This window comes from Melampsora larici-populina (assembly GCF_000204055.1).
Source record: "Melampsora larici-populina 98AG31 unplaced genomic scaffold MELLAscaffold_91, whole genome shotgun sequence".
NCBI lineage: Eukaryota > Fungi > Basidiomycota > Pucciniomycetes > Pucciniales > Melampsoraceae > Melampsora > Melampsora laricis-populina.
In genome coordinates, this window is record NW_006768855.1 from 76,345 (window position 1) to 97,138 (window position 20,794).

The window sequence follows — 20,794 nt, forward strand, 5'->3', positions numbered from 1 at the left end:
ATTCATCATTGTCTTTGGCACATTACCTGCTCTGAACAACTTTTTGACTGAGACTATTATTCATGTGCAAGCGCACAGCACCGCTTGGTTACTCTCATGACTCTTATCTTACATCATCCCTCTTTGAGTCATTCCTGCTCTCATGATGGGTATCATGATGCATGGTTGGACTGAACTCTTCATCTGAACATGTCCTGGAATTTCTTTTAGTCGTCCTCCAATCAAGCATTGTTTGAATGTTCTACAACTAATTCCTAGCAACAGTCTGTAGATAACCAGTTTTAGTGATTACAGATGGCTCTTACTGTTTTCCTTGTCAAAGTTTCTTCATTCATTCCGCTGCTCAGGAGGATACCAGATGTTGCTCCTTTCAAATTCTCTCTGGAGGCCTTGCCAGTGAATCAGGTTTGAATTGGACTGATGATTCTGAATCATCAGTTGTGGGTGTATTTATGACAAAATGATGAGATTTGTGTTTGGACTGTGAATCATTTTATTCTTTCTATGCACTTCCAAATATTTTGAAAATCAAAAGGAAAGAGGAACTCATATAGGTGTTATACAAAGTTTTTGATAGAATAAGAAAACATCCACATACCCACACAAAGATGTAAGCAGAAAGCCTCTTCTTCATGTTCTCCATCGCAGATCAATTTGAACAATTAAAAGAAGTGGGATCTGAAAGTTTTTTACAATACCTGAGATATGCTAGAGGATTTCCCAACCTCGGATTGTTGCTTTCATTGGGCTTGATTCAAGATCTTTGTCAATAGATCCAGCTTTAACCTGCTGACCTTCCCTGTGATTGATCTGTTTTCTTGGGATTTCCATATTCATAGCGTGCTCTGGAATATCACTAGTAATAGGGATATTCATCTCAGTTTTAAATCAAATCCAAACAACTTTAAATCCATTCAAAAAAGGGTTTGACTTCCTTTGGATACCTCAACTTCAAATCCAAATCCAAATTAAGTAGTTTGAATTCTTTTGTTTGACTTTGATTTTACAATCAGATTTGATCCTGCTCCCACCACGGACTCCAATATCTAGTGGCAAAGTCTTATTCAAATTCAAGAAGGCTCTACTCAATGCCTCCAAAACGACCAATCAGCATTCCAAGTATCTTCTGTCAATGCAAAGACTGTAACAAACATGGCTCTTATACTGACCCAAAGAGCGGGATCAAAGGTTTCCTTTGGGATCAGGTCAATTTTAAAAAGCACCAAGCAAATCTTCAACACCAACCTCTTGACCCTCTGCTCAACAACTCTTGCTCTGATTCAAAGCATCCTTATGCAGCAATCAAAGTGGTTTCCGAAACTGGACTCAACCCTGGTACAAGTAACTACAAATCAAACTCTAGCCATAAACGTTTGGATCTCACTCAAAATGGTGAGATATTGTTCCTTGCTAAACCTGTTTCAACAATCTACCTGACTTGGCCCTTTCCAGCCTGGAAGCCTAAAAGGTCTGATATCAGGGAAGCTCAACATAACCCAGAAGGCCCTTCGACTCCTCACATCGAGTGTCTGTTCCCTGGACTAGTCAAAGATATTCTGGTACCTTCAATCTTCCTCTCAGGTTTGCACATTCTCTCTTTGTGGTGCGCCATGACACCATACCTACACAGTATCATAATTGACGGATGCCATTTTGATGTTAATGTATCCCAGGTTCATATCAGCACTGTACTTTACGCCTGCTAGATGAGCAACACAGCCACAGTTAATGTACTGGTAAAGTATTGTCAATACTAGTACAGTACCTGGCTTTTTGGATACTACAAATGAAGGTACTTGGTACAGTACCTTGCACCAGATACAGTACTCCGTACAGTACCTAAAATATAGGTACCGTAAAAAATGCCCAGCAGTAAAGTAACTTCGTGTTCTGCTAGGTACTGTACTATACTGGTATCTCAGGTTTGCAGATAGGTACTGTACTTTACAGTACCTATGGCAGGTGCTGCCCAGTATCTCACCGTACCTTGAGTTGGTACCCGGCACATTGGGTGTATTGAAAGGCTTAAGAAATGATAACTAAGTTGCTTATTTATATATAAATCATTGATTAGGTAATATATATCAGTAGAGAGTGAAACTGAAAACAAACATACTACTATAGTGCTGGGAGGAAAGGGGATTGATCAAGAAAATCAAAAATACAGGTACTGTTGACTACTGTACCAGTATAGTACCTATATTTTAGGTACTGGCAGGGACCGGTATTGTACCTTCCGCGGCGGTACTGTACTTGGTACAGTACCTATACTAAAATTTCAAAAATATTTGCCCTCCAGTACAGTAGTGCTCACCTAGGTACAATACTGGCAGGTACTGTACCAGGAAAATCAGGTACTATACTGTACTTTACCGGTACTGGTATAGTAACTGTGGCTGCGTTGAGATGAGTCTTTTGATATCTTGGGACCTATCCTTTTGGCAAGCTGTCAATATCTCTTGCACCGTGTTAGCATGAGAACTGCAAACTCAACTCTGAAGGTCACTAGTGGTATCTACGATCTGAAATGTGACACCAACAATTCTTCAAGAAAAATACCCACTGACATACGATCTATACTAAAAAAATCTCATTCTTCAACCAAAACTGTCCTGATGTATCTGCCGCCCTAAATGTTTCAGCTTGTATCCCATCCATGGCGCGCCCATCCAGTGTCTACATTGGGAGACGCCTCAAAGTAACAAATGCAATGAGCCTCTTTTCATGGATCGAAAGGGGTATAGTCACCTCAAACCTGTACCATGTCGGCTTTATACGACCTACCCACTCTGTGAATGGCTTGCCCAATTCCTCAATTGGCCTGGAATGGAAGATTTGCTTGATATGTCACTCCAAGATAGGCCTTGAAACTATGGCCTCATGTATGATGTGTGGGACTCACCAAGGTGGACAAAGGAGAAGAATCATGATGGGACCCCTTTCACCTCCACAAGTGGAAATTTAGCATTTTCTCTGGGAGTGGATTGGTTCAATCCTTGGGGGAACAAAGCTGTAGGGAAATCAGCTTCTTTAGGTGCAATTGTTCTTACCGGTTTGAACCTTCCTCTTTCACATAGATATCAAGAGGAAAACATCTACATTGCTGGCATCATCCCGGGCCCCAAAGAGCCCAATGTGGTCCAAGTTCAACATGTCTTACGTCCCGTGGTACAGGATCTCCTTCAGCTTTGGGATGGTGTGCATTGTTCTAGCACAGCGCGTGCTCCAAAAGAGGGACGTGTCTTCAGAGGAATGGTCATTCAAATCATTTGTGATCTTGTAGGAGCCAGAAAGGTTATGGGATTAGCAGCCCACAGTACAACTAACAATCCATGTTCTTTATGTGATGTTACAAAAATTGAGCTTGAGATGCTTGACCTGTCAATCTTCTCCCGCAAGACCAACACCGGTATTAGAGAAGCTGCATTGGATTGGTATCAAGCAACAACTCTAGCCAACCGCAAACGTCTGTTTGACCAGAATGGGGTCCGCTACTCACCTTTACTGGAACTTCCTTACCTACTTCCAATTAGCCATGTGGTAGTTGAACCAATGCACAACATCATTCTTGGAATCTTGAGGTATCACGGACAGGCCTTGATGGGGCTGAAAATTGACAAGAAAGCAATGGCAATTGATTATGATGATGATTCAGAATCTGAAGATGAAGACAAATTAGATATGAATGATATACAAGAGGAGTTGGATGCGGAACTGGAAGAGCTGAAGATCAGACCTGACATCGACTTGAATCTTGAAGATTACCACCACCATTTGAATCATACTGCCTCAAATGGTGGGACCCAGACCAAGAAAGGCTCTGACAACCACGAGCATTATGATAGTGACAAAGAAAACGACTTGGACTACTGTGCAACAGGACTCCAGCATGAAAAGGATCGTTCAAGCAGCTTGTCCTCCAAACGAATAGAAGATTTGCCTCTTCTGTTCACTGATAAACATATGTTCAAGTTGTTATTGACTGTCATTGGTGAAATAAATCTCCTGACTTGGATTGGACAAGTACCAAGGACAGTGGGGCAAGCTTGTGGAGGAAAATTGAAGGCTGATGAGTGGGCTAATTTGTTTACACTCATCTTGATCCCAGTTCTGGGGAAAGTCTACACTGAAGCAACCAATAACACTAAGACTTGTCTGCTTCACAACTTTTTCCATCTTGTCAGTGCAGCCAATTTGATTTGTAGCCCTGTAACAAATCAACAACATGTGAACTCTTTGAAGATGCATATTCAGTAGTACCGAGCAAATCTGCACCAGCTTTTTCCTCAAATGCATCCAAGACCCAATCATCACATGGCTTTGCACATCCCAGAGGCAATGGCGCACTTTGGACCCGCTTCAGTGTGGACAATGTGGGTACATGAACGTACAAATGGGGTCCTTCGCATGATACCCAACAATCATCAGATTTGTAAGCACTTTCTCAATGCAGAAACACATTACACAGCTACTAATTACATTTTATCTCAAATGTATTTTACAGGGGCTTTGGATCTCACACTACTAAGACGCTTTGTGATTTCTGCTAATCTGAAAAGTCAACTCCCCAAATTTAGTGAAAAGCTTCCTGAACCTCTGAAAACTTCTATCTTCGATTTCTTGGGGCCTACAAATGCTAATGGCTCCCATCATGATTGTTCCAATAACCCTAAGTGGCCACCGGCTAGTCAGAAACTTGTACACTTAGGTCAGCGGGTTTGTGCAAAGCTTATATCAAGACTACAGAAGGTTGAAAAACTCTCAATTCACATTGGGAACTCTGGTGTGCAAGCCGACAAAGTTGTTACACCACCTTTGGTGTTGCCAATGAATTCTTTCAAATATCAAGGAAGAGACTATTCAGTAAGCACTCATAGTGTAGGCAATGGTACTATCAAGTATTGTGTCTTACAAGCCAACAGTGCCTGTAGAAAATCCTATGGCTCTATCCGTCAGATATTCACCATAGCATACGGAGAACGCTCTTCTCGGGTACAAGAAACATGGCTTGAAGTTCAACCGTTCAGAGAGCTGACAGATTTGGATAAACCTCCCAACCCCTACGCAGGATGGCCAAATATCAAAACCAAATTAGCATATATGCACAAAGCTGGTGACACAGATTGTGCTTCAAGGGATTCTGCTAGCTGGCACATCATAAAATGCTCCAAAATAATTAGTCACAGCTCTCTCTATGTAGCACCTGGGGGTTCAATCAGTATACAACAGGCAGCTGCCATCCTCACCGAACTTGTGAATCACACAAGGTACTCATTCCCAAAAATTTGATCATAAAATTACTGCTCACAATCACGATTCAGTCTTTATTTGCTTTTGGAGGATACAGCATATCACTGGACTCTTGTAGAAGGGGTGTCCCCTTGGCTGTCATCAATCTCTAATATACCTAGCTCATTCTTGTAACAGATATAATGTGTGGTTGGAGCGTTGAGAATGGATGTTTCCAAAAATTCTTTCTCTGAAATCTTGTTCTCATTTAGCAAATGACTTGTCTAACCCAAATCTTTTGTTTCAAAATGGCTACGCCTGCCTTGCTTGTCTCCATGCAATGGATGTTGTCATCTATGTTAGTTGAAGATAAGCTATGAATCATTTACTTAAATGGGAAGGTGATGAACACACCTCTGCGTGAGTGCTACTGATGTGTGCCCCTGTCTCATCGTGAACGCGTTTGACAACATCTCTGCATAAACTTCCCAGCTCCAGATTGTTCCTAGTGTCTTCTGATATGGTTTGAACGTGTTCTGAAAGGCTCCTCTGGATTAGGTTACAGTCAATGTCATGAATATTCTCCCTAGCCAAACCTGTCACAATCTACTTGTCAGAAACAATATGGAACATCAGCAACAAGTCCACATACATATATCAATGACAACCTTACCTGTGATTTCATTTTCCATACGTTCACATTTGTTTAATCGAGTTTTTGTACTGGGGACTGGATTTATGACATGATATCCTTATGAGTATTGCAAAATTCTGGTTGTTTCACTGGATCCGTGAGGTCAGAGTTGCACCAGGCAGTTGATTTTTCCATTTCCTGGCGGTCACAAACAATACATCATGATGATCATTTTTGATCCTTTTTGCAAAATCTTGAAAGTTGCCAAGATACCCAAAGAATCAAGGATAGTCGTACACACTTTGTCAGCCCTGAGCCCTAATTACAGGACCATGGGCTAACAGTACCATATGAACACCAAAATATTGTATAAAGCCATAAGCTACATCTCAAGGCTCAGTGTCAAGAGCCACTTAAACACATGTATGTAATGTATTAAATACATAGTAAACCTAACCCAAGTGTCAACCACAAATTGACACGTGAATAGACAAGACTCACATGCCAACCACAAGTTGACACTGGAACTGAGACTATATAAACCCCCCCTTCTTCCCTAGAATCACCCCCCATCTTTTACTACAATCACAACACAGAACCACATTTTACTTGACTCCTACTGAGAGGATCTTCAAGTACGTGGTTAGTTGTGTAGCTTGTTAAAGACCATTCTTGAGCATTACGGGTTCCATTGCTGAACACCCAAGGTACTGATTTCTACGAGCCCAGGGCATTCATTGTCTCTAGAAATAAACCTTAAAGTAGCAAGGCTTCCTCCTCTTTAAGGAGTCTAAAGTAGCCTTCAGGATCTTTGGTTTACCAAAGTGTAAAGCCTGCCCCTCACAGTCTCACGAGGTTAGAGCACATTAGCTCTTTATTGCCCTTATCTTTCCTTTCCCTTTCTCAAATCCTCTTCTTGGAGGTCAACTAGCTGTAGTCTTCACTTGGGTGTACCACATGAAGACCACACCTACCTTTTCCTACTCTATTTTCTGTGAAGAGTACACCTAACAGAGGCGTACTCCTCACACACTTGAGTTCCACCTCAAGAACCATACAGCTTCAAAATACATTGCCCTCATATATACAGCACTCTATTGTGTTTTGAGCTCAAAATATATACTAGGTATGATCTGAAGAGAATTTGCTATTGAGCAAAGTTCCATGAGTTTGAAATGTGACATTTGGCTTCGAAGGGGTGGGCCTCAAGAGATCATTGGCAGAATCAATGTCTGAGCTTACCACACGGGCCTAGTTGAACGAACTAAATTAAGAAGGAAACCATGATGCACAAAAATGTTATGAAAGAGAAGACACAATGGGTATATGATCTATTCAAGTACAACCTAGGATGCATGCAAATGATGTATTAAAGAAATCAAAGCTCATATTCAATTGGATAGTCAAGCTTTCAAATTTTCACATTGTCTTGAATTTTTTTGATCTTATCTAGAAGTTCATCTCTGCTTGTATAATACTTTGAGAATTCCCACTGCAATGAAGTATGGCTACTCCTAAATCTCATTTGACCATGATCACGATTGTTACCCTCATAATGATGCGTTGTTTTACCGCACATGAGGGGATCCTACCAAAGAAGAATTAATCTCAAGAACCGTTTTTGAAAATTTGATGACCAAATTAACTTACAAGAGACAAATAATTGACGCAAAGCGTTGATACATCAAGATCCCTCAGTTTGGTATTGGTCAGGGAATTCTCTTCAATCCGCAATTAGTCACTTTGACATAATGATTGATTGGAATTTTTTCTGCAATAAAGTTCTTGTTTCCTGCTGTCCTCAAGTTCAGGACGCGCCATTGAAACCTTGTAACACCATTTTCAAGTTGAATCACTCTCAAGCTCTTCAAGTAAATAGCTTTTGTTGATATGGGTTCGGATATCTTTTACACATTTAGTCACTATGATTTTCAAGTGGACCACAGCTAAGTTCATCCAAGAATCAAATTTGATATACTTTTGCAATATACTATATTTGGGGTGTATGTACGGTCCAATGTAGATGAAATGGCTTTCCAAATTCCATGAAAGACCCAAGGAGCGTTAAAGATGATCAGCATTTGTAATGACTACATTGGAGAGAAGCCATATCAGTAATTGATGCTGTTTGGAGGATAGACAAACAGAAAAATCGACCTAGGGGTAATACACAAGACATTTCTTCAGAAAAATCATAGCCTTCCAATCTACGTTCACCAACCCAAATCCGCTGAATGAGTTTGTTCAATTCGTCGGTTGCCAGGATCTGGACAAGGAGAGGAATTGGAACGCACACAAGCTCAATCACAACAGTGATTTTGGGCTTCAGATTGATAGTAAACATTTGAATACTTTCCATGGCATAAACAACCGGTTAGGAGATTTTTACACTCAACCTTTTACACTTGATATTGAGTGTAAATTTGGTTTTGTGTAAAAATTCATGTTACAGGTGTGTAAATACATTTTTACACTCAATCCGGCCAAATTTGTAGAGTGCAAGTATTTTGTGTGCAAAGGGATGAGTGTAAAAATTCATGTTACCCACCAAAACATACAATTTTACACTCTTTTTTTTACACTACATATTGAGTGTAACAAAAAGGAGTGTAAAAGTCCGTATAGGGCGGAAATGTCCAAATTTACACTCCATCTCATTTACACTCAATCATAAGTGCAAAGCCTCTGAGTGTAGATTTCAAGTGACATACCACTTACATTCATTTTTACACACATTGGACTTGGCGAAAAAATACGTTGAAGTTTTGACTTAGCCAAAATTGTTCAGCGTGTTCTCTTATCTCAAGATTGCCCTCAGTTTCCTTAAGGAGCTTCATGTTCCACATGGTGCTGGGAGTTTTTCCACCGCTTAATTGGCCCATATCATTTAATCAAGGGCTCCCATTGAACTCACAACACAAGATACAAATAGAGAGAGAAGAGAAACCACAGTCTAATGACTCCCGCGCTTACCTTTGCAATCATGATCAAGGAACAAAAAGAGAAACATTGAAGGTGAAACACAAGGACAAATCAAGGAACTATTTCTTTGCTCCCCCTTTGTTGCTCCTAGCCTTAGCCTTAGCCTTAGCCTTCGCCTTTGGCTCAACCTTGACTTCAACTGAGATGTCTCCCTCTTCTTGAACACCAATACCATCATCTGCCTTAGCAGCGTGTTTTTGGGTCTTGGAGGGTCTCTTAGAATTCTTCACCACATTTTTCTCAGGTGAAGGAGAAGCAGATTTGCTCGGACTCGCATTGGGGACCGGTCGTTTGATACTGAAGCGGAGCTTGATGCTTTCTTGGATGGGTTCTTTTGGCTCGGGGCCAGAGATGCTGGCCGGAGGATTTATGTGTTGAGTAGGAGGGTTATTGATCCCAGAATTAGCTGGCGGAGACAGGGCTTTTAGATCCTCCTGACCTGAAAGATCATCATCAAAACCGTTGTCGAGGTGTGAATTAGCCACAAGTTGACTTGATTCAAGGATTTTGGTATTGACTGCCAAGGTTTGAGTGGAACAAGTCTTGAGTTATTGGATCAAAAGTATGAGCATAAATGAGAGAGCTTACCCGCCAATACAAAGGCTCTCCTGGCCTTGTTTGTTGCTGGTGCATTTGGAGGCGGCGCAGGTATCTTGGTAGCCTGTGAGTCATTTTCAGTCTTGATGGCTGAGTGCAAAGGGAAAGTAGGCTGGTATCAACTACTTCTTAATCAATATGTAAATAACAGTGAAGACTTACCTAAAGAGGTGAATGCTTGCTTCACCACATTAATTGGGCCCGTCTCGATTGATGCTACATTGGAGGGAGGAGAGTCCTCGTCAATCTGATCTTGCATGCCTTCTAAATCGTTGGCTGACACAAATGGTACATTGCCAAGGGCATCAGGGTTCTTGGCGGTGATTTTTGCAATGCCAGCATCAATGATTTTCTGTTCCTCAGTGGTAGGATTTCGTTGGTAGATGAGCCAACTGGTGGATGGTTGGGCTCCTGATATCAAGTCCAGATTGCAACCAAGTAGCTGTGCCTGTCCATCATCTTTGCAATTGTCATAGAACCAAACCCCACGCACCCCATCAAGATACCTGACTAACTTACATCAGTAGTGATTGAAACCCCAAAACCCTTGTGATACAATTTTGTATTCAGTGTTGTTGAGCGTAAATGATTCGAGCCAAACTGTCTCACCCATGAACCTGGTCTGATCGTCGGGTTTGAGGCCCGCAACACCATAAAGGTGAAAATAAACGGTCATAGGTGATGGGGAGAAATCCAAACAGGACCTTTCATAAAACCGAGGGACGTGTTTGGACGGATCAACTTCGAGATATGTCAAGTCGGCAGAGTCATCAGGCTGAGTGGACGTGGGTTGCTGACGATGGTCGGCAAGGCAACTTGGGCAGCACCGCACGCTGGTAGTGAAAAGTCCTTTGGTCTCCCACCGGTGGATCAGCTCAGTCACATCCGAGAATTGCAGGTTAGCTTTGTGTTATCAAGGCCGTCCAATTCTTGATGATGGCCATCATATTGGCTGCATTGATAGTCACGGATAAGCTTATGAGAGAAATGTTGTCCAGCCAAAGTAGGTACACCACCTGGACTCTTGAGTAGATATTTGATGAACAAGTCGGCAGAACAGAAACTATCAGTGATGAAATAACTAGGCGACACTGATTGAATAGCTGAATGAAGGGATCGAAGGCCTCGAGACAGTACTGATTTGATATGAGTGGATCGATGCATCTCAGACAAAAGTCTTGAAGAATAATGATGGATGAGTTTGGATGTGATATACTTGCCCTTGCCCTTGGTACCTTCGACCCACAGAGGTGTAAAGGCTGGCAAGATTGATTCGAGTGCCGCTGTTTGCCAACAGCGGTTTTGCTTACCAAGATCGTTGCTTGCCGAGTAAGATTGGTACAAAGAGTGCAAGTCTCGGTTGACATTCAAGGATCCTGTTGGTCGGCCGGCTTTCTTGGGTCCGACAAGGGCTTCCGTCGTATTGGGGGCTCGTTCATCGTTGACCTCGGGACGGCAGCGGGTGCGTCCTTTTGACCATCCCATGGTCTCAACAACTGAATCCCAATTCGATCCATACTTCACGGGAATGCCACGAAGGAGTTGGTGGTAGTCCTTCTTCAAAGATTCCACGAAGAGTAACAGCTGAATAAAACCCTGGATAATGGTACAATTTCCGGATCTAACAAAGGACCACAGATATATTAGCAAAATTGAGAAGAGAGCTTCATAATGTGCAAGACGTACGTTAAAATATAGTATTGCTGATGCGTGAATTCTTGACCGTTAGTAGTATCGGGAAGCTTGTAATCGTGTAATTCATCTGGTAGTGGTGGATCATCTAGCGGTAACCGTTCTCGCAAGCAGAACAGCATGGTGTGGATGTCCGCCGTATTCCACCAGTCAATCCAGGCTTTGGCTTTGGGAAATAAACGACTGATAGCATCAAATTTGTCCTTCAGAGTCAGTACACCCGGTTTGATGGGCTCCAGTAGATCCAGGGCCATCCGTTCGAAGTCACTCTATTGGTATTGAAAACACAAGGCGAGTCAGTCTCAATATCAAGCAGATTGGAGAGTGTATTGAAAAATAGTGGAATACATGTAAAAGAAAAATACACACCAAGTGACTAGCATCGACAATGTTACGGTTCTTTTTGACTCGAGTTAATGACTGACGAAATTGTTTGTGACATCCCTTCAGCTTATCCAAAGCTTTAGAGGGATCATTTTCGTTGAATACGTCCATATACGCCGCCATATACCCCTTCTTTTGCGCGTGCAAAAAGTCCACCACTTGCTGTACTAACAGTTCCCGCTCATGATAAGTGAGATCAGCTGAATTTATTTGTTGAAGCAAAGTCGTGAAATGTGCCTGATAGTGATTGACATCAAGTCCCCATATCCAGGTGAGGAGAATGGGGATCCAGCGATGTTGCAGGTGGCTGTACATAGCAGTAGTAAGAAGATACCCGTTGCGAAAGAATTGGTAGGTTACATCTGATAGCAACCCGCCCAAATAGACCTTGCCAAATTGGTCCCGACGGACCAGCTGTTCTGACATCCACTCGGACTGGAAGGTGATGTGCATATTCGAACTCAGTAAAGAGGTAGATACCAATCAAAGACCGTTCCTGCCATGGAAAATACAATGTCAATGACCCGGGCAATGAACCAATCCAAATGGAATAGACTGACCTACCCCAGTGAATGAGGTCCAACATAAACCTATCACCTCCTTCTCTGCTTTCCTTTTTGGGCATAAGCCCCTTTTCTACAAGTAGTTTTCGACGTAAGTAAGCTAGCCGGCCGCGTGAGCAAACGCTGGGTGGATATCAGTGACTGGTGGTGTGAAGGTCTGTCCGGTGGCAGCCTGGCCAACCTGCAAAGCGATTTTGGTCAGCCTAGACCCGAGAAAAACAACAAAAAAATGTTGGTATGGAACTAACCTTCAACACCAACGGGCCTGCTTTTGGGTTCCGTACCACCTCTTCCATCAGCTCGTGCATAGCCAAAGGGTTGGCCTTTTTTGCAATTGGCCAAACGTGGTTATGGATCCCCGAGTGGCGAAGAACTGCCCATAGAGTGGCCTTCTCCAGATCGACTCGACAGCTAGACTGAGTACATTGAGTCCAAGTGTGTTTGCCACCACACTCGGCAGCAGGACAGATCGGATGCCTAAAAACAAGCAACGTGAAGAAGCAGTCATATGATTAGAATAACAGTGCTTAGTAGCGTTAGTAAGAGAACGGGATTGGACTGACTCAAAAATAATCTCGGCTGCCTTTCCTTCAGCAGTTGGAGGTGGTGCAGCGTAATCGCATTGACCGTTGTCGCATTTGAGAACGCCAAGGCATGTATACCACGTGGTCTTCCAGGGTCCAGAGCCTTCCTTTGCACCACGGTTCTTCTGTGTGTGAGGGTAAGCAAAATGCCCAAAGTTGGTGATGTTGTCTTTGGGCTCTTGAACGAAGACCGTCTTGCCATTCACAGCCCCCATCTACTGGTCTCTGGCAGGCCAGAGCTTACCACGACTTCAACAAAAATTCAACAAAAATTCAGGAAGATTTCACCAAAACTTTATGCTAGTGTCAGAGAAGCTTCAAGGGAGCTTGAGATGATGCCTGCAAACATCTGAAATCTGAACAGGTTTCCAGACCAAAATTAATCATGAGAGGACCAGTGACCTCCAAGGAACACATCATGTGGCCGCACCTCTCAAAGATGAACAGGATGTATGGCAGCAAACTAACCCCTGACCAATCATTCCATGTCATTTTTCATATGTTTCTGCTTTATTTGATTATTGTGTTTGTGTGCTCTTAGCTCTTGTCTCCCATATGTGACACTTTTTTGATTATAAAGCTCTCTATGAGCCGCCACTAAGCTAGGCCCTCATCTGTTTGAAGCTTTATCTTGATTTTGTCAAAATTACATGTTACAAATATCAACACATAAAGTTTTGGAAGTGATTGGTCTTTTTTCAAAATTACATGTTACAAATACCAAGACATAAAGTCTTGGAAGGGAGAAGCTGATCCAAAGGCAGCATACTTGACATAAGGCAGATGATCAATACAATCCTTGTTCCGGTGAAAAACCCAACAAGCCTGTACAAACCCATACCAAAGGTGTACATACCCAGACTGTTAGGTTTGCATTAAGAGCAGATGCAAGCCCTGATCCGGTCAAAAACCCCGCGGCGTGGGGACTTTCCCGTCCATTCTCAATTGTAACACTTCTATTTTTTCTAATAGACACATTTCCTTCCCTTGCTTAGTTAATTACTAAGTGAGGGAAGGAGTAGATGCGGGCGGTAGGTCTCAAGGAAGTCTCTACTTTCTCGAGACCTGGAATATCTGAGATGTGTACTTAGATATTTCCTGTGGAGAGTTCTGTGTATGAACTCTCTACGGAATGTATCTGCTTGTTCTTAGAGAGTTACCCCTGGGAGTTCTCATCGAAGAACGGTAAACTTTTTGTAGAGAGATTATTTCTACTAGTTTACAGAGTACGTTTCTTCAGTTGGAAGGGGAGGGGCCTAGTTTCCCATTCTCAGGTGGCGGGCCTGAGCCTACTTAGGTTCCTCCCAATCCCGTCGCCTAGTGCATCTTCTCAAGGTAGGATATGTTCAAGAAGTATGGCATTGTGATTTACAACGTACGGATGTAGCGGGAACAGAGTGTCAAAGGAAATATATACAAGATTTCTAGATGGGTCGTGGTTTATAAAAACATGGAGCGAACGGTACAAAAGATGTAACTATGGTTAATCAATGAAAACGTTAGGCATAATCTGGGATTTTGTCTTCAGTTATTCGTAGAATCCGTTTTGCTGCTTCCCATTCTTTCTCGTCCCATTCCCGCTGGTACAGAGCGTGACAAGCTGACTTCCATTGTCCGAGGGTCTTAATCGCGTCAAGGTTAACCGCTGCTTTTGTCAACAGCGTCGCCCCTCCTATTCGGAAAGAGTGGCCAGTTAACTTGGATTCCTTCTTCCAGGATCTTGACATGAGATTCGTCATCGTTTGTCTAGTAATTCCCGTCATTCCATTCTCACTCCACGTGAGGAATAGACGAGGATCCTTTACTTTCTTTAGAAAATTCATTAACCTTTTCAAGGCCTCGACAGGGCATAACACTCCTCCAGTAGCGCGTAGGGACAGGAGTTGAGACTCTCCTGGCGCGGCAGTTTTTGCTTCGCGAATTTTGATTTCCGCCACGTTGTTGCCGTTTTTCACGTAGAACTTGACATCTGATCTTAGTATAGCACTGTGGTCGTGTCTATCGTAGGCCGCGGATTGGTAGGTCAATTCTCCTAATCTGGAAAGACCCCAGTAGGCGACTAGTACTAGAGCTGTGAAGCCTTTCGAATCTAACTCATGTTCTGCAATGTCAGATACGAGAGAGAGGAGGTTCTTGGGGGTTACTGGTTGGCGGTTGATTTTCTGTACAGGAGCATGTGATTCTAGCCTTTTTGAAGCACGTAGTAAAGTCTTCAGGCGTGTAAGTTGTATGTTGGGAAAGTTATAGCCATGGAAGGCGTGCCAGGTTCGCAACGCAGTCAAGTACTTCGTGATCGTGGTGACTTTGACTGGTTTGTTGGTAGCGCGTCTATTGACGTTATGTCCAGCCCAGATAATGAAGTGTTCTACCGTGTCACAAGAAGCTGGGAAGGCGGTCTGTTTCTTAAGGGCGGCGAACAATTTAAATTTCTTGACGCCGGATGAATACGACTCAATGGTTGAGCGGCTCCATCCGGCTCGGATCATGTGCCGTTGAGCTCTGGATAGGGTGCGTTTGACTTTGTCATCGATTCGTAGAAAGGCCTTGATACATCTCATGGTCGACAAGTTGGGTATTGGTTATAAATGAAAGCTGATTTTTAGGTAGGGTATCATTTCAGCTTCTAAATATCTGGAGTATTCATTACTGTCAACCTTGGATGATCGAAGCTTACCTGAAGGTGGCACTGATTTGGTAGAACGGGTTGTGCACGGATATGAGAGAATAGGGCAAGTAGAGGTTCCTCTTAAAGGTTTGGTGTGTATAAGTACGGTCGAAAATAACAGGGGGTTGTCAACACCGCAACCGCTCCGCACGAAAGAGCGTGTGCGGAGCGTGTGCGGAGCGACTTTGGCCTTCGCTACAGCCCCTACTCTGCTGAGCGCAGCCTGCGCACCGCACCCAGGGGCCGAATTTCCCTGAGCGCAGCAAACCGCTACGCACAGGGCTCGCGTCCGAGTTGCTCCGCTCATGAGCGGCGCAAAACCCTTGCAAGGATTCTCGGTCATACATCACTCAAAACTCCCGATGGACGGTGGCGAAGGCGCATGGACCTCCTTCCGAACCAATCATTCAATTTCTACCCACTGGATGACTTTTCATCGATGGCCGATTTGTATTGCAGAGCTACTTTCAAATCCATTTTTGATCCCCTAGAAATCAATCTCATCGATATCCTAGCAATCAAAACATCACTAAAGCACAACCCGAATCGATCCACCATAATTCTATCACACTTCAGGAACATTCATCAATAAAATCAAACAAGACATCACTCTTATGATTTCAAATTTTCAAACCAAATCAAATCCAATCCGACAAACATGTTCATCAAGTTTAGGTCCATTTTCAAGTTTTAAATTGATTTATTCAAACTTGGGTTGGAATTTGATTCATGTATCTGTAATGTATTCATCTCTCAGAACGCTTTGGTTTAGTACTATCATTATATTATTGTAAGTTTCAATCACAATACATAATGGGAAGGTGATGTTGATTAAGTTAATTTCATAATTATCTTGAAGTTTAGATTATCTAAAACATGAAATAGATCCAATCAAACAAATCAATGCTTTATTTTCAATGCATACTTTTTGGGGTACTCAATCTACAATCTTAAATAATGAATTGAATGTGATTATAGATCTGAGTAAGTTCAAATGAACTGTTCCATTTGTCTACTTGTTAAATTTCATCTTCAGAACAAGTCAGTTCAACCACAGATGAGTTGGATCGATGGAAAGAATCGAATTGGAATTTAGAAAGTGGTCGCTTTTTCTTCTTTGGAAAAGTTGTTTTCACATGTTTTTTCTCGTTTATGTTGTGTTACATAGATACATCAGTCTAGCAAAATTGAAGTCGAGTCAATTTTCTTTTTTTTCATCATCAAGGCGATGTGCGCCGCTCATAGCGATGTGCGTAGTGGTTGAACCACTACGCACACCGAAGTACGAACAAAAATAAAAAAAGAGCGATAATGTGCGTAGTGAGATTGAGCGCAGCACTGCGCTCCGCTCCCAAAATAGGTCGAAAACCTGAGCGGAGCGTAGCGGTTGCGGTGTTGGGGTTGTGGGGGTGTAGAAAAAACAGTTGAAAGGTGTGTGGTGAAGTGTAGGATGATCGATTCTCTAGAACTATGACAGGTGAGAGGAGGTGTAGGGTACTCAGAACCTGTGGGGAAGGTGATGTTATAAGAGGGCTTACTGTAGTTGGTCCGTATGTTATGGGAAACTCTACATCTTCTAGCCACCGTTCTAGATCGTCAGGGATAGTGATGTGAACTTGTGCGTAACAAGGCTTGGAGGTAGGAAGGCCGCGTGATAGCTGGTCGGCTGCGTTGTCTAAAGTAGACACGCGACGCTGTTCCAGTTGACAGTTATTTTGAAATAGAAGGGTGGAGATATTCTTACATTCTTCGTTCACCCAGTGGTCTCGCGAGGATTCGTTTCACAGTACTCCCTCGGTTGTCGTGTTATTAGTTAATACCAAAAATCTTTCCCCTTCTAGAGGTCGAAGTTTCTGTACGATTAGCAATCCCAAACGTACCGTAACTGTTTCCAACCAGGCTATCCCACGAGTTGGTCTTCCTATTGGTTGATCCCAACCTGGTCTGAGTTTAAATTGTGACCAGAACTTGCCGACGATGACACCTATTCCAAAAGAGGTGGAAGCGTTGCCTACCCAACCTATATTGTTGATCAATCTGGTTTTCAGCAGTAATCGATTCGGGAAAGAGTTTAATGCGTTCTGCCATACTGCAAGATCTCCCCTGACTAGAGGAGGCATCTTCCGCTTAGCTTCATGTTTGACCCATTCGCATTTCCATCTAAAACCGGATCGTATATAGCAGCGTAGCTGCGGGGCGATGTACGAGACGTGGCTTAGCCTGCCGTACATTTTTTCTACCTCTTTAAAAGTGTAATCTACTTTTGCTAGGAAGGTTTCAAGTTGGTCTTGTCGTTCCTTCAGCTTCTTTGGAGGTAGGCAGACGGTCTTCTTGTCAACATTCCAGAGGAAACCTATATACTTCTGCTCATTGCTAAAGTGTGTAAATTTGGTTTCGTTAGTTTTTACGCCTAGAGTAGTACTATACGCTACTACTTCATTCATGCTGAGGGGGCTTGACTTCTCCTTGATTACCAAGTTGTCGTCCACCCAGCGGAAAACTTTATTCAGACCAAATTCTAGCTTGACTAGCTCCTTCCATGCGTCTGCTGGGCCTCCAAAGCTGCCGCAGCCTGCGACTCCACCGAAGGAGATGCAAAGGTCTATGTAAAGTAAGCCGTTGAAGTCTTGAATGAGTAAAAACGGCCATTGGCTCGGGTGAGTTCCAATTTGTCTGTAGGCTTTTAGCCAGTCGAAAAGGGCTATCTGTAAAGGGACGGAAGCGTTTGCTATATGTAATGCTACTTTTTCGAAATTATCCCACGTTGTTTTAAAGTCGTCTTTGTTGACAAAGGAGTTGACGCTGGGAATGTGAGGGTGGTGTTTTGGAAAGGATAGGTCGTTGATTGGGCGGAATGAGCCGTCGCCGTTTGTTACCGCTCCTAGAGGGCTAGACCGAAAGAATCTGTAACGAGATGATATCTCTTCCTTTGTGTAAGGACCGTACATTCGACCTGCCTCTACTTCTTGACGTAAGTTCTTTTCTATATCTTCTCTAGCTGAGAGTGCTGACTGGTGGTTAGGGGGGCAGAAAAAGGGGAGACCTTCGATCGAGTGGTCAGGGATCCCTTGGTCGAAACCTTCTTTGAAGCCATCAATGATAAATTGTAGTCTTGGTAGGAGGTGGTGTTTTCCTAGCGCTTTCCTCCACGCGTGTATCTTCATGTCGCATTTGGCACCCTTAGGCCAGGTGGGTTGTTTCTTAGTCTGTGGGATGTTAGGCTCGTTGGCAGGTTTTACAATGTCGTTCTCGGACGGTGTTCTTCGTGTGCTAATGCAGGGTCAACAAGGTTGGCACGTAAGTTTATCAATATAAACACGAAAACATTGCAAAAAACATAGACATCGGACTTCAACAAATTGGAAATAAAAGGGGCTACATGTGATAAAAGGGAAAATGCTCATGATAACAACAGGTGTGTGTAAAAGATAGGGAAAGGAGGAACAAAATTAGAAACGGAACAGTTTGGGACTAAAGTCTATGAGCTTCCATGCGTGGAACAAAATTTATGCGGGGTTTCGGAGACATTCAGGTTACAGAGGAAATTTCGGTGTGTTGAGCTCGTGGTAAAAGTAGGAAAAATTTGGGTAGTTGTTTAAGACCTATGATCAGCTTACGTGTTGTTTCTAGGGTTATGAAAACCTCCTCTTCCTCCGCGCCAACCTCCTCTACCTCCCCTGTTTGGAAATCTGTTGGCTGCCATAGGAGCTGGGGGGGGTAAAGGGTGTTGATTTGGATACAACGTCGGGTTGGGTGGAAGTACGTGTTGTACTGGTCGTGGTGCATTCTGGGAGGGAGCTTGTCGAGATGTTGGTTGTTGGGTCGTGTTGTGGCCACCACGTCGACCCCGTTTTCTCTTTAGAGACTGAGATTCTGGATTAGATCCTGCGTGGCCTCCAGTGCCGGATGATTGTTGATGGGTGGTGTTTTCGTAGAGGCCTGTCTCTGGGTTACGATTTTCAAACCTGCCGCCTCTTGCGTATGGGTTGATGTCACCGCAGTTAGCTTTGCCGGCACGGAGGGATTTATCTTTCGCTTGGTTCTCGTACTGTAACACCCGGGATCCGATATCTTTCATCCTGGTTTTTCCTTCTCGTTTGACGAAGATTTGTGCTCTACAGAGAATGTCGTAGCGTAGTGCTGTCATCCAACACTCGGTGGATCGTTTGATTGCCTTCACATTCTTGATGTGCAGTTTCAATCGTTTGGCTAGGGGTTTCTGATTGTAGTAGCCAGAGAGGTATCGTCGGAACAGACTCATGTTTTCGGACCATTCGCCGAAAGTTAAACGATACTGTGAAGGTGCGTCAAAGCCTTTGTTCGTCTTATTCTTGGAGGATGAGGAGTGATGGTTACGGTTATGTTCGTCCTTGTCTGCTCTAGCGAAGTTTTGATCGAAAACTGTCAGGGGGATTGATGTATTAAGATCTGACATCTGATCTCCCCAGTAAGGCTTCGAATAGGATTTAAGGAGGGTAATGGTAAGAAATTAAGATAAGTTTCTAAATTATGTTTGTAATTTTCATGAGCTGCTTACCTGCAAAGGTACGAGGTCACCAGTTGGTACTGATCCTATGTCAATTTCTATTACACCTTTACTCTTTGACTTTTTCGAAGATTTCTTCTTATCTTTCTTATTCTTGCCTCTCTTGTTCTTCGACTTTTTGGTCTTCTCTTTCCCTTTTGATGTTTTCTTGGATTTCGATTTCTTCTGCTTGGCTGCTTTCTTTTTCTTAGCGCCTACAGGAAATAATCCGAACTTTTTGTTAGAATACTCTACTTGATGTGTAATCAAAGTGGCATTTTGAGATAAGGTGGAGGATCAGGAGAAGCCAATAACAAGATAGAGTGAGATTTAAGAGAATAGGTAGTAAATGCAATTTGCTTTGGGAAGAATAGCATTTCTGTAAGGGTGATGTTAACTGGCTTGGATATCTATGCGAGATGCTCGAGCATGATGTGGGGAAATTTAGGGGGGATTTCTCATGTGTTATTGAAGAAATGGTTTCTGCACGAGCGATTTACTCGGAGGTATTAACGATTTGGAATTTGGGGTAGGTAAGGTTAAGAGTGTAGAGTAGGATGTAGGGGGGGTAGAATGGAAGGCGTGATATAGTTTCATCTTGTGTCACTTATGTCTTCTCTTATCTTTATCTTCTTTATCATCATTGTCAGAGGAGGAATCAGAGGCATCGCTTGAGTCTGACGAGTCTGAGTCAGAAGTTGAATCAGAAGATGAGGATGATAAGTCAGAGGATGTTGATTCAGAGGAGTCCGAGGAACTTGAGGATTTTGAATTGCTATCTGAGTCTGAGGAGTCTGACGGGGAGTTATCTTCATCGGTCAGATTGTGCAAAGTCGTTATTTTGAACTTCTCTGGTTGATTGTAGTGGTCGGAAGCATCATCTTGGGGTCGTCGTCAGCATTTGTTGTTCCTTCGTCAGGTGCTTCAGAGTCTGATCCG

The 20,794-nt window shown here is 43.0% G+C and overlaps 3 protein-coding genes across 3 annotated transcripts in view; 1 reads left to right on the top strand and 2 right to left on the bottom strand.

The window, feature by feature from the left end:
* Window positions 1-3,552: 3,552 nt before the first annotated feature.
* MELLADRAFT_113679 (uncharacterized protein) lies at window positions 3,553-5,289 on the top strand (the record flags this gene model as incomplete). The annotated part of the gene is made up of 3 exons (XM_007418400.1): window positions 3,553-4,179; window positions 4,206-4,377; window positions 4,505-5,289. The coding sequence occupies 3 exons, from the start codon at window positions 3,553-3,555 to the stop codon at window positions 5,287-5,289; spliced, it is 1,584 nt and encodes a 527-aa protein (XP_007418462.1).
* A 3,615-nt stretch (window positions 5,290-8,904) lies between these two features.
* MELLADRAFT_96044 (uncharacterized protein) lies at window positions 8,905-10,096 on the bottom strand (the record flags this gene model as incomplete). The annotated part of the gene is made up of 4 exons (XM_007418396.1): window positions 8,905-9,362; window positions 9,434-9,532; window positions 9,605-9,890; window positions 10,052-10,096. 4 exons carry the CDS (start codon window positions 10,094-10,096, stop codon window positions 8,905-8,907), a joined length of 888 nt encoding a protein of 295 aa, XP_007418458.1.
* An 8,847-nt stretch (window positions 10,097-18,943) lies between these two features.
* MELLADRAFT_113681 (uncharacterized protein) overlaps window positions 18,944-20,794 on the bottom strand; it is a gene marked incomplete at both ends in the record, with an annotated part of 2,253 nt that continues 402 nt past the window's right edge. Inside the window, 2 exons of the mRNA XM_007418410.1 lie at window positions 18,944-19,783; window positions 19,868-20,070. Coding sequence (XP_007418472.1) covers window positions 18,944-19,783; window positions 19,868-20,070 — 1,043 coding nt within the window. The remainder of the gene's footprint in view (window positions 19,784-19,867; window positions 20,071-20,794) is intronic.